The sequence below is a fragment of the Pyrgilauda ruficollis genome, unplaced genomic scaffold (genome assembly GCF_017590135.1).
Source record: "Pyrgilauda ruficollis isolate IOZ18807 unplaced genomic scaffold, ASM1759013v1 scaffold22, whole genome shotgun sequence".
In the NCBI taxonomy this organism is placed as follows: Eukaryota; Metazoa; Chordata; class Aves; order Passeriformes; family Passeridae; genus Pyrgilauda; species Pyrgilauda ruficollis.
This window is the reverse complement of record NW_024521428.1, coordinates 3,461,024-3,473,749: the sequence shown is the minus strand read 5'-3', so window position 1 is coordinate 3,473,749 and position 12,726 is coordinate 3,461,024. Positions and strand designations below refer to the sequence as shown.

Sequence of the window (12,726 nt, the reverse complement as noted above, 5' to 3'; positions counted from 1 at the left end):
CTCTGCCACCTCCCTGGGCAGCCCATTCCAATGTCTGATCACCCTTTTTGTGAAGAAATCCCTAATGTCCAACCTAAACCTCCCCTCTGGTGCAGCTTGAGACTGTGTCCTCTTGTCCTGTCGCTGGTTACCTGGGAGCAGTCTGACCCCCACCCGGATACAACCTCCTTTCAGGCGGTTGTAGAGAGTTGAAGATCTTCCCTAAGCCTCCTTTCCTCCAGGTCTAACAACCCCAGCAGCCTCAGCTGCTCCTCATAGAACTTGTGCTCCAGACCCTTCAATGGGCCCAATCCATGGTGTAACTGCTCCGCCGTTAAACGGCACGGCCACGAGAGAACCCCCGGCCCCACAGCCGGGCAGGGCGCGGGAGGCAGCGCGGGCCCCCGGCGCGGGCCGAGAGCAGTCCCGGCCCGTGNCCCCGGCGCCTTTCGCGGCAGCGCCGTAAAGCGCGGCCGGCGGGGAGCGCCGGGCCCGGAGCGGCGGCGGTCGCGGTCGGATGCCCGGGGGCGGGGGCAGCCCGGCGCCCGGCACTCAGGGGGCAGCGGAGGCCGGCGAGGCGGCGGCGGGCGGCAGGATGAGCCTGTCGCCGAAGGAGCTGTCGAGCCTGCTGAGCATCGTGTCGGAGGAGGCGGGCGGCAGCACCTTCGAGGGGCTCTCCAGCGCCTTCCACCACTACTTCGGGAAGGCCGAGCACTTCCGGCTGGGCTCCGTGCTCGTCCTGCTGCTGCAGCAGCCCGACCTGCTGCCCAGCCCCGCGCAGCGCCTCACCGCGCTCTACCTCCTGTGGGAGATGTACCGCACCGAGCCCCTCGCCGCCAACCCCTTCGCCGCCGTCTTCGCCCACCTCCTGAACCCCGCGCCCGAGCGCGGCGGCGACGAGGCGGAGCGCACCCCGCTCTCAGGTGTGTCCCGGCGCGGCGGGGAGCGGGCCGGGCGGGGCGGCGCTGGAGCCCTCCTGGAGAAAGCGGTGGGAATCCTGCACGGCCGGCGTCTCTGGGCTTGGTGTCAGCCAGGCCGCTTGCCTGGCCCTCACAGCTCTCTACAGCTGCCTGAGGGGGCTGGGGCTGTTTAGCCCGGAGAAGAGGAGGCTCGGCTACTTTTCGCTCTCTACAACCGCCTGAAAGGAGGCTGTAGCCAGGTGGGGGTCGGCCTCTTCTCCCAAGCGACCAGCGACAGGACAAGAGGGCGTAGTGTAAAGCTGAGCCACGGGAGGTTTAGGCTGGATTAAGGAGTTCTTCACAGGAAGAGCGATTAGGCATTGGAATGGGCTGTCCAGGGAGGTGGTGCAGTCACCGTCCTGGTGTAGTTGACATGGTGGTGTTCAGTCGTAGGTCAGACTCAGTGATCTCGGAGGTCTTTTCCAACCTAATTGATTCTGTGATAACACTGAAATTTCTGGGAGAAAGCTGGAGGTGATAGGAGGCTTCTGACAGCCTTAAAGCTGTGAAACAAAACTGTTAGAGAGAAATACATAAGAGTGAAACACTTTTTTCCTCTTCAGTAAATATGACACTACCAGTGTCGAGTAAATCAGTTTCTAAAAAAAATAACCTGTTGGAAAGACTACAGAGAGGACCACCAAGTTGGTTAGAGGGCTGGAGCACTGGAACAGGCTACCCAGAGAAGCTGTGGATGGCCCATCCCTGCAAGCGTTCAAGGCCAGGCTGGATGGAGCCTGGCCGAGGGACAGGTGTCCCTGCCCGTGGCAAGGGGTGGGAACTAGCTGGTCTTTAAGGTCCTTTCCAACCCAGGCCATTCTCTGAATCCGTGAATTGCAGTGTCAGCTCATACTAAATAGCTCACTTTTTGTCTGGATTGGAAATTGTGTGAATGAACTAGCACGAGTGACTTAGCATCAGCTGTGGCATGTTGTGATGTGTAATACTGATCATGTAGTGCTGTATTTTGCATTAAAACAGTTCTGTATGTGTCACACAGACTCTCCAGCTGCACCTACCTTGCCATAAATAACACATCAGTTTGTCTTAGTTTTGCTTGTTATACAGGAAGAGCATGGAAACTGTTAATGCTCCTACATTAAAAACCATGGATTGTTTTTCATTGTGTCTCCACAGGCTTCTTACCTCCCATAACTCCTCCAGAAAAATTCTTTCTTTCACAACTGATGTTGGCCCCTCCTAGAGAGCTGTTCAAGAAGACTCCTCGGCAGATTGCTGCGATGGATGTGGGGAACATGGCCCAGTCAGTGGACATCAGTGGGCTGCAGCTGGCATTAGCAGGTGAGGAAGGTTTGTGGCTGTGCTGCTCTTAGGGGTGGAAGCTCTCATTGGAACGTGACTGTGGGCTACCTGAGAAACACCCGTCTGTCCTCCACATGAAAAGGTGTGAATTATGCTTTAAGGTCTTCCTTCCTGCTCTTCAAGCACTTGGAGAAACTTCAGGCAGAGATTACAGCCTAACTCTTTTATCCTCCTTAACAAGTAGTTTTTTAGGCATATATGTAATTTCCTTAAATACAAGAATATTTTGCAAGTATAGGAAGTATAGGAAGATTTTCATCTAAAGCTATGAGGGTTTTTTTTTTGGGATGGATTTTTTGGGGGAATGTTTTTGGTGGTTTTTTTTTGTTTGTTTGTTTGCTTTGTTTTAGTTATTTGTGGGTTTTTTTTTTTTTTTTGTATTTTCATCCCTTTTCACCCTTTGCAGTCTTTCTTTTATGAGAGAACAAGCATAACTGTAATGCTACTATTACATACCAGTACTTCAGCTGTACCTGGAAAATTGACTATTATAATTATATCTTTGGTTTATTGCAAAGTTAGGCCTTGTTGTTAGCTCAAGAGTTGGAAAGGGATCCAGCTTTACTAGACTGAAAAGAAAAGCAATGTGATGCTTATCCTTTGACAGGAGAACAGGAGGAGGGACATGACTGTTCATGTCACATCTGGAGCGAAGATGAAATATGTGTTCTTGGGAACAAGAAACCAGTTTAAAAACAATCCTTTTTCCCTCAGTATGTTGCAGTAGACCTGCTTGCTTGAAAACTGACCATCTCAGTTCTGTACCTGTACAATGTGATTTATTGTTCTGAGGTTGGGCACCATTTAGGTTTTCTGTGTCCTGCAGTTGTATCTTGGTGTTGTAATTTTTTTCCTGTGGACTCTGACATTGACTGGTAAAGCTGTGGTATACTGTCCCTTGTTCACAGCCTACAAATGTCTTGTGGATTTCTCCTTAGCTGCTATTTCCAGGCTGGGATAATTTGAAAATGCAAATTGAACACCCTAACATGCCATTGTGGATGAGACAAACTTTTCTGGTCCTTCTTGTGTTCATCCTGTCTGTATTTTGTAGAATACCTTAGCGAATTAAAATTTTGTGAAGCCTCAGGTGACTTGTCATTTTTAGTGCATGGCATATGTGATGCCTTAAGAAGCCTCAAGGTGCTTTTATTTGTTTTCCCCTTGGTACTGTGTTTGCCTTCTGAATAGTTTCTTCTCATTAAAGATGAAATCATTGAATTACAGAATGGTTTGGGTTGGAAAAAAACATAATCTACTTCCACCTTCACCCACTGGTGAAGCATGGACACCTTCCAATAGACCAGGTTGCTCAAAGCCCCATCCAGCCTGGACTTAGACATATCCATGGAAGGGGATCCACAGCTTCTCTGGGAAAGCTCAGAACTGTGGTTGGGTGAATGTGTGCTCTAGGCCACATACTTTATTTTAAAATAGAAGATAATGATGGGTGAAAGTAGAATACAAAGTCATTAATGGTGCTTGTATAAAATTTATATCCTTGTTTACATAATCCAGTAAAAGTGCACAGTTGCTTACAAGCAGTTGTAGAAGTTATGTAACAAAACCAGCTGCATCTGAAAAAGCTCTGTGCTGTCTTTCTCAGACTTCTTGCTGTAGGTCTCCAGAATAACTGTCTGCTTTCTAATCACTTTCTTAGAAGATAAATCTTTTACTTCTTTTAAAATCATGATGCTTCTTCTGTTTGTTGTATTTTGGAAAGTCTGATTTTTTCACTAGTCTTCAGTATATTTCTCCTAATTATTCAATATGCAGGATGGAGCTGATGCTGGATGATGACACTAAGATGCAATGTTTGAGGTGTTTTGTTTACACCCTTTCCCCAGAAATGTACAGAATGTCATAGATATAACACTTGGTAGCTTTTCAGAAGTATGATCCTTGAGATGAGTTCAGGGCTGTCCAGAGCAGTATGATTTTGACTTACTTTAGCACATACCTGCAAAATCAAATTAAATAATTTAGAAAACATTCAATTTTTTGTTATCAGTTTATCTCTCCCAATCCTTTTTTTTTGTAAAGAAAACAAAAACACTTATCCTCTGAATCTGAGCTCACTGTGACAGCTTATTTGCAACTCTAAGGTAGATTCTCTATTTTTGGTTTTTTTTTTTTTTAATTTCTCTATTTTCGTTTTTCTTTTTTCCATCAGCAGCCCCTCCCCCACCAAAAAAAAAAAAAATAGAATGCTGGAATCTAGCATTGTGGGCACGAATTGTTTTGTTCTCTCTTCCCTTTGGTCTGCAGAGAGCTAATTCAAACTTTAGTACTGCCATACAATATGTTTTTGTTCATCTGGTGTGCTACCCTATTAAAAAAAAAAAATTTCTCCTAGTTGCAGGGATGGGCCTCCCGGCAAAGTGTTCCTCAGTGTTTGTCTGCTAACCCCTATTTGATGGGGGAGTAATTGACCTGGGTGAAAGTAAGGCTTTTAATACATTGTTGAGCTTTCTTTAAGAATCAAAGAAAGCTTCTTTTTACCTGTAAAAATAAAATAATAAGCTCCATAAAGGAACCTAAGGATTTGTTTTCAGTTTAGATTTATAAAATTTAAATGTCTTAGGTGTTGAAGGTGCTGTATTAGTTTCTGTTAAATCACCATGTTGTAATTCTTCTGCTTACTTGAAGCTGTTGATTCTGCCCTTATTCTTGAAGCAGTGAGGTTGAACTTCTGAGCTTCAGCACATATAACTGAGGGCTCAGGTATCAGGTATAACTGAGGCTTCTCAAATCAGTGAAGTGAAGTATCACTAACCATCTTGTCTAACATCACTAGTAATTTCAGATTATGAGGATACAAACAAATCTGTGACTTATGACTGATGGATTTAAGTCCGAGACTGTTAATGAAAAGATAGAAAAAGGACACCCAATGCCTCTCCTCCACTCCTGTACTTCTTTTGGTAAATCAACCCTTCTGTTCAGGGGCTAAATGAAAATACTCATGAGATGAAGTTTGAAATAGTTGCTTAAGTAGAAAATATGTTTTATAAACCATCTCATTTGGACTTTGCCTTTAAAATGCACTCTTTTTTTTCTGAAAAGTATTGTAGTTGTTGCCTTTAATAGAAAACTTTACCTGCTGTGCTGCTTCAGTGAGCATATATGCATGTTTGCATTATCTGAAAAGCTGGATAAAGTAGGACAGAAAGCCAGAAAAATTAACAACTTTGTTCTCATTATGCTCTTGTCACTCACAGTTTTGAGCATCTCTTGCAGATTTCTTTGGAGTCATATGAATAGTTTGTGTGTGTGGGCAGCTGGAAAGGGTGAACATGATTGCACAAAAAGGAGCAAGCACACTTTGCTTAGAAGTGTTAGGCTACACAAAATGTAACAGCACTCACTCAATTAGCCAGGAAATTGAGTGGTGTTTAGTTTCATCTGGAACTTTTTCAAGGGATTTCTTGTGTGGTACCAGCAATATTGGACTTCAGATTGCTTAAGGCATAATGTGCTGCTTAGTGTTCTTTGTTAACAGGGTGGGGAGAGGAATGTTAAGTGGTATTCTGTAGTGGGGATTTTTCTGCTTTTTGTCCTTTGGAGTTTTCTTTGCCAAAGCAATGGAAAACACGATCTCTCAAAATAGTACAGAGAACACAGAAGATCAGCCATTAAGTCTCCAAATACAGAAGAGCAATAGATTACTGACAGAAGGGCACATAAAAATCTGGAAATGCAAGCAGTGAGGCCCACATTTTCCTTTTTGGCCAATTTGTTCAAGTCTTCAACTGTATATACACTAACCTTAATGTTATTTTTCTGTAACTTATTTATGCTCTGTAATTTGGTCTCTTGTGGGACGATTTTAACTCCTTTCAGGTTTGCTTTAGTGATGATGTCTGCAGAATCATGTAACCTTAAAACTCCATTGTTTACCACTAAAGCACTGATTTTGGCTTGACAGCGAATGTACAAAGAGCTCAAGCAATGCCACAGAAATTTGTTGGGTAAATCTGAATAGCTGACTTCTAGGTCTAGTATGACCATCATCGTCTGTAAATGGATCCATGTAGGTCTTTCACTTTCCTTCTCTGAGAAATGATTACAAAACCAGATACTGCAGGTGAACTCTTTGAGGAGTAGCATGGGAACCTACTAATGTGCTGCTTTTAGATGTAGATTACATCAGTTATGTGCCTGTTCTAAGCCAGGACTACGTTTCAGATTAACATCTATTTCTTCTTTATCCGTGCTGCATTCCCTCTGTCCTTGCCTGTCAGCTGGCACTCAGACTGCTGACTGCCCGACTGTACTAAATTTCATGTTGATATTATCTCTTGAGGGTTTTTTTAAGCCACTTCTTTTCTAAAGCTGCTTGTTTCTCACTACTTTTAGTATTCCAGGCATTTCTGTTCCAATTTTATGGTTTAATATTCTTCTTTCAGAACGTCAGTCCGAGTTGCCAACACAGAGCAAGGCCAGCTTCCCTAGCATTCTCAGCGATCCTGACCCAGATTCTTCCAACTCCGGTTTTGACAGCTCTGTTGCTTCCCAGATCACAGAAGCATTAGTGAGTGGACTGAAGCCTCCTATAGAAAGTAGGTGCATTTTCACATCTTTGTTTCTGTAACTCACAACATACTGTGTTATTAAACTTCAGATAAAATGTAAAGGAATTCAGAAATATTTTCAAGGCACGAAATGGAAATTAAGGTGAATGAAGGTGTGAGACTGCATCAGATTGTTTCTAGATCAGATTCTAGTTTTCACATTTACAGACTTCTAGAAATCTGGAGTCTGTCTTCAAGCCCTTCCCCATGTCATCTGTTGAACAAGATGCTAGTCCCTCCACTGAGGTCTGCATTGGCTCGTAACACCTCCCAAGGAAGCAGTTACTGTGGAAGGGAAAAAGACCACAGGATCAGTAACACAGTGATCTGAATCAAGAAGAAAAACAGGTGTATGTAACAGTATCCCTAAAAAATCAGAATAAATGTTTTTCTGGCAGGCAAATAGGATTGTAATGCTGTTCTCAGTGTTATCATAGCTTAAAGAAATAGAGGCTTTTGGGGCATCTTCTGTTTTTTACTGATACAGAACTGAAAACCCAAAGCTTAAGAAAACGTCTCCTATTGTTGCCTTTTTAGGTCACTTTCGACCAGAGTTTATTCGACCACCACCTCCACTCCATATATGTGAGGATGAATTGGCATGGCTAAATCCAATTGAACCAGATCACACAATTCAGTGGGATAAGTCAATGTGTGTTAAGAACAGCACTGGAGTTGAGATAAAAAGAATAATGGCAAAAGCTTTTAAAAGTCCTTTGACTTCCCCACAGCAAACACAGGTAAGGCTGATGCACTTTCCTGTCTAAAATGATTCTCTAAGAAGCTATTAACTGCTGTGTTTTAGAAAAGTTTGAGCACTTTCATTGGTCTGTGTTAGGATTCAGGAAACTTTTAAATTGTAAAAATCCAAAAATTTTGACTTGGGTTTGTCTGAATTAGGAAGATAATGTTCATACTATTGACTTGATGTAGTTGCAGTTGATCAGGAGTGGTGCCGACATTTTTCTGTGTGGAAAAATCTTTGTTTAACTAAGTTGCTCATGCTTCTGTGAAAGTTTTTGATAAATAATTACTTCAGAAATAGCAACAACATTTTTTTCCCCTCAATTTGATAGTATTACTCCTGACTTCAGTGGGCCTTTTTCATAATCATTATTCTGGCACTATAAAATAAGCTTTATTTGCACTACTCTTTCTGCCAAGTGACCTTGAAATTGAGATTTCCTTCTACTGGACAGGAAACTAAAGGAGGCTGAAACTTTTTTTTTCTTTTTTTTTTAATCAAAAAAATTCATCATGGAATTTTTTTAACTCTCTTCTTTGCCATCCATTGATGAAAGACTCCTAAATGCATTATAGTTTTATGGACACAGTTGCCTGTACATAAACATTTTAAAGTAGCCCTCCAGTGCTTTTCATTTGAGAAGCCTAAATCTAAAGGTCTATCATTCTCCTGGATCTTAGATGTGTTATAACAGTTTTTTCAAGCACTAACATGAATAGTTGAGGAAAAATCAACTGAGGATTTTTTTCTCTTCTTCACAGCTCCTTGGAGAACTGGAAAAGGACCCCAAGCTTGTTTACCATATTGGTCTCACTCCTGCCAAATTGCCAGACCTGGTTGAAAACAATCCTTTAGTAGCTATAGAAATGTTGCTGAAACTAATGCAGTCTAGTCAAATAACAGAGTATTTTTCTGTCTTGGTCAACATGGACATGTCCTTACATTCAATGGAAGTTGTAAATCGGTGAGTATGATCTCAAATCTAATAAGGTTTCCCTGAGTATGTAAAATGAGCAGTTTTGTTTTATCAGGATATCTGGAAATGTTAATTTTGATCCTTCTTGGGGCATGTCTGTGTGGGAGATAGAAGACTAGAGTGGGACAAAGGGCACTTATTGTGGGAATCCTCTACAAACAGTTAATGCCACATGGCTAATCTGCTTAATTGCAACTTGTATTCTTGATGCAGCTTAAGTGAACAAAAGGTGCTGTTGTTAAACAGCTGCCTTGCTGTACATTCATGTTCTGATTTCATTGAGAATAATTTCTGCAGATAGGTACAACCCCTTTTCTTAACAGAATGCTAGCCCCCTAAATGGGAATACTTTTCAGACAGCTAATTCCCACAAATTTACAGAAATATATCGTTTCCACTTAGTTTCTTCCATTTCTTGGCAATTACTGAACATGAACTACCAAATAAGCCTCAATCAGCAGTCCCTTTGAAGCAGAGTTGAATTGCACCTTAAATATCTTCTGATTAATGAAACAGTTCTGAAAGAAATGCCTCCCTACTGGTGCAGACTTGACAGCAGTTACTGCCCTGAAGTGGGGCTAATGATTGCAGCATGGAGAAAGAATGGTGAGAGTAGAACTTTTACCTGTATCCAGGAGAGCTACACCACCAGTCAGGCATGCTGGTTCTCCCACTGCATAGCTACCACAGGAACAACTTTCATCAAACTGCGAAGTGGCTGTCAGTGCAAACAGGGGGAGACACTGATTGTTAAGGGAAATAAGACAAGAAATTGAAACTGCACTTGAAACTAAAACCTTCACCTTTTTACCTATTGTCCCCCTTTCACTATTTGGGATAGGATTGATTTGAGATAGATAGGATTGATTTCACTATTTGAGATAGGATTGATTTAAGTTACTTTGGTCAGATTCTGTTGTAACCTTGTGGCAGTTCTCCATTTAGTGCATGTTGTTACCTTAAGAGAGCTGTTTTGCTCTTTCTGTTAACAAACAATGGCGACTCAAATGTCAGATGTACTATAAACCAATCTAACTTAGCTTCTGTATTGTCAGAGTTTAAAAAAGTTTTACTCTTAATTTAGAAATTTAAATTACTAGAAATACATCTGGAAGCTGTAAAAAATCAGTTCTGTGTTACAGAACTGGGAGTAAACTCATATAACAGGTCTAACTTATATGATTTGTTTTGCTACAGAAACACTAGATTTATGGCTTCATAAACCACTGAATATATTTTATTTGAACAGGCTTACTACTGCAGTGGATCTCCCACCTGAATTTATTCATCTTTATATCTCCAATTGTATCTCCACCTGTGAACAGATTAAAGACAAATATATGCAGGTGAGTGCTTCAATAAATTGGTTAGGAAAAAGTATCCCATATGTTGCTCTGTGAAATATGTGCTATGATTTTAATAAGGCTGATAGCATTAAGTTACTTTGTTTTACTGGTTTTTTTTTATTTCAAAGGCACTTTTTTTTCCTCTAACACTCTGCTTCCCAAGGCTGTCATACTTGCATGCTGGTACTGAGGAAGTTGTAGCCACTCCAAGGATCCCTGACTAGGGAGGGTCAGGGGAAACCTGAGGAGGTTTACACATTTCTGGCATTCAGGGTTGTCTGCATGCTGTGTGAGGTACTTCCTTCTCTCCTAAACTGATCTGTTGGTTTCACCAGATGCCCAGTAGAACTTTTCCTGGGTATGTCATTGGTGAAAAACATTTCTGTATTCAGTTTCTCCAAGGCTTTTTCAATCCCAAGTCCTTGCCTTAGCTTTTTCCCCTTGATACTGAAGGACTGCAGTGTCCTGAGTTCCTTGCAGCAAGACAACTGTTCCTTTCCCGTGAAGCTTTTTTGGTGTCCTCTAGTGTCTTCTCCAGCTCTACTGTGTCCTTCAGCTACGGAAATGAAAGCTGTGTGCAGTGCACAGGATAGGGTTGCAGTGTGATTTTAGATAGCAGCAATCCCCCCACTTTGTTCTCAGTCCCATTCTGATGGTGACTGACCATGTGTTATCTTTTGGTGGCTGCTGATATTTCTCTGCTTTGTGATTCTGCCAGACACATATGGGTGACTAGATCTGTGACCTGCTGAGTAGCTCTGCCTGTTACATTTGGTGGTGGAGTAGGAAAATAGCAGCAGACCTGAGCTGCAGCTGAGAATATGCCCAGAGTGAGACACTGCATTCACAGGGGCTGCTGAGAGCACATAGCAGCTGTGCTTCAGGCACATGGGACAAAAAAGAGCTCCGACGGTCAAGGAACATACCCTGATTACTAAGCAGCATGCAGAGCTTGAGAGCTAACATTTTTTTATGTGTATGGAGCCTCACAGCAGCTGAGACACAAGATGTTTTGTTTAAAAAGCATGGTACAAAATTACTGTTGGAAATGATCCTCAGAGACTGGGAGTCAGCCAGTAATCTTGCATTTGCTCTTTTGCCAAGTTTCATGCTCCTGGATTATTAAAATTACTCATGTAACTAATTTGTGTTGCAGAGAAAGCATGTGATGCCTTTTGATCACAATGAAGGAAATAAGTTGTTCAGTCTCTGAATTCTCATTATAAGTAGCAAATTTTGCAGTAGCAAGATCAGTTCCTGGAAAAATAGCTGATATCTGATTTTCAGTGTCAAATAATCTGAAATGCTTTGGAAACTTAATCTGTCACATCCTTCAATTCTGTTTGATAAACACTGTTCACATACATAATTGCTTTTAGAGAAAGATTTGAACCCAAATCTCTCTCATACTTCAGATTGTGAGAACACTTTAATGATAAAGACTTGGTTTTTATCATTGGTCCTTGGAGAAGAATGTGCTCTGTGTTAAACAGATGGTTGGTGACTGGACCTACGTGTGACAGATTTTAAGTGCCAGTTCCTAAGCTTTCACTTCCAATTCCCGTCGTGCTTTTCAAGGTGTTGCCTAAGTAGCTCTTAAGAAAGAGGAACATTTTTAAGATCCTGTCTTTTCTCTGGATCAGGCAGGAAATGAGCCTTGAGTTCTTGGATTAGGTGTCCCTGGAATTTTTTTTTTTCCTTCTAACATAGAGCAAAAGGGTTACCTGCTGATTCAGCAACACAGCACATTCCATAAAGGAAGTTTGAAAGTTTGGAATCACTGCCTATCTGAAGTTCCTTGCTGATAAGGTCATAAGAAATTTTAAGATGTGAAACTTGTTCAATTTTCTTTATGGTGCTATTGTAGAAAATAAGACTAAGCAAGACTCAAATGCTGACATCATCTTCAGCTATTATCTCTTCTTTGCCTTTATTCAGAGATTACATAATAAGTTAACCACAGTGGATAGGTAGATCTGGTGCTTCATTTGTGCATGGGATTAATCCTGAGAAGGCTCCTGCATCCTGAAGTACAAGAACTATAAAGCAGTCAATTGTTTAAATATAGTAGTAGTGTGGGAAATGGAAGCGAAGGGGCAGCATGTACAAAGCTTACATGATAACTGCTGAAGTGAAAACACCTCACTTGTGCTGCTGAGGGCCAACAGTCCTTTGCCTGACTTGGTTGCAAACATTTATTTGGATTATTAAACCATCTCTCTTATGTTTCAGAACCGCCTGGTCCGTCTTGTTTGTGTCTTTCTTCAGTCTTTAATCAGAAACAAAATTATTAATGTACAGGACTTGTTTATAGAAGTGCAAGCATTCTGCATTGAGTTCAGTCGGATACGAGAAGCAGCTGGCCTTTTCAGGTTGCTGAAGACACTGGACACTGGGGAAAATCCATCAGAAACCAAAACGTCAAAATAAAGTGACTGTCAGTGGCAAAAAACCCCTCTTGCTAGTGTTCTATACCAATTAATTGTACATTTTAAACTGAAATCCCTGGATTAATTATGTATTATGTTAATTACATTATAAATAGCATTTTATGCATTTGAACAATAAATAAGGCTTTTTCTGATAGACGGTTGATTTTGTGAAATGTGTTAGGCCTTATACTGTTCTTCACTATGGTTAAAATTTGTATGTTATATACGTATCCTGAAATTCATGCTCTAGTTCCAGAGGGAATATAAATGATACTTAGCTTTCACAGCAAATTTAGGCATTAATCTGGCACTCACTGTCTTTGGGTCCAAAATTGTTTGCATATAACTAAAATGAACTTGTATCAAGGTAAGTAAGTTCCTTATTTTACCTT

The 12,726-nt window shown here is 41.6% G+C and overlaps 1 protein-coding gene across 1 annotated transcript; it reads left to right on the top strand.

The window, feature by feature from the left end:
* Positions 1–434: 434 nt before the first annotated feature.
* On the top strand, positions 435–12,486 carry CNOT11 (CCR4-NOT transcription complex subunit 11). Its single transcript, XM_041468365.1, has 7 exons — positions 435–902; positions 2,076–2,240; positions 6,671–6,823; positions 7,373–7,575; positions 8,342–8,544; positions 9,806–9,902; positions 12,135–12,486. Exons 1-7 carry the CDS (start codon positions 497–499, stop codon positions 12,330–12,332), a joined length of 1,425 nt encoding a protein of 474 aa, XP_041324299.1. The 5' UTR covers positions 435–496; the 3' UTR covers positions 12,333–12,486.
* The last annotated feature ends 240 nt before the right edge of the window (positions 12,487–12,726 follow it).

Coding starts and splice junctions, on each gene's coding strand:
- CNOT11 (XM_041468365.1), top strand. CDS start 497: ATGCCCGGGGGCGGGGGCAGCCCGGCGCCCGGCACTCAGGGGGCAGCG. Junction 903..2,075: donor GGAGCGCACCCCGCTCTCAG/GTGTGTCCCGGC, acceptor GTGTCTCCACAG/GCTTCTTACCTCCCATAACT. Junction 6,824..7,372: donor ACTGAAGCCTCCTATAGAAA/GTAGGTGCATTT, acceptor TTGCCTTTTTAG/GTCACTTTCGACCAGAGTTT.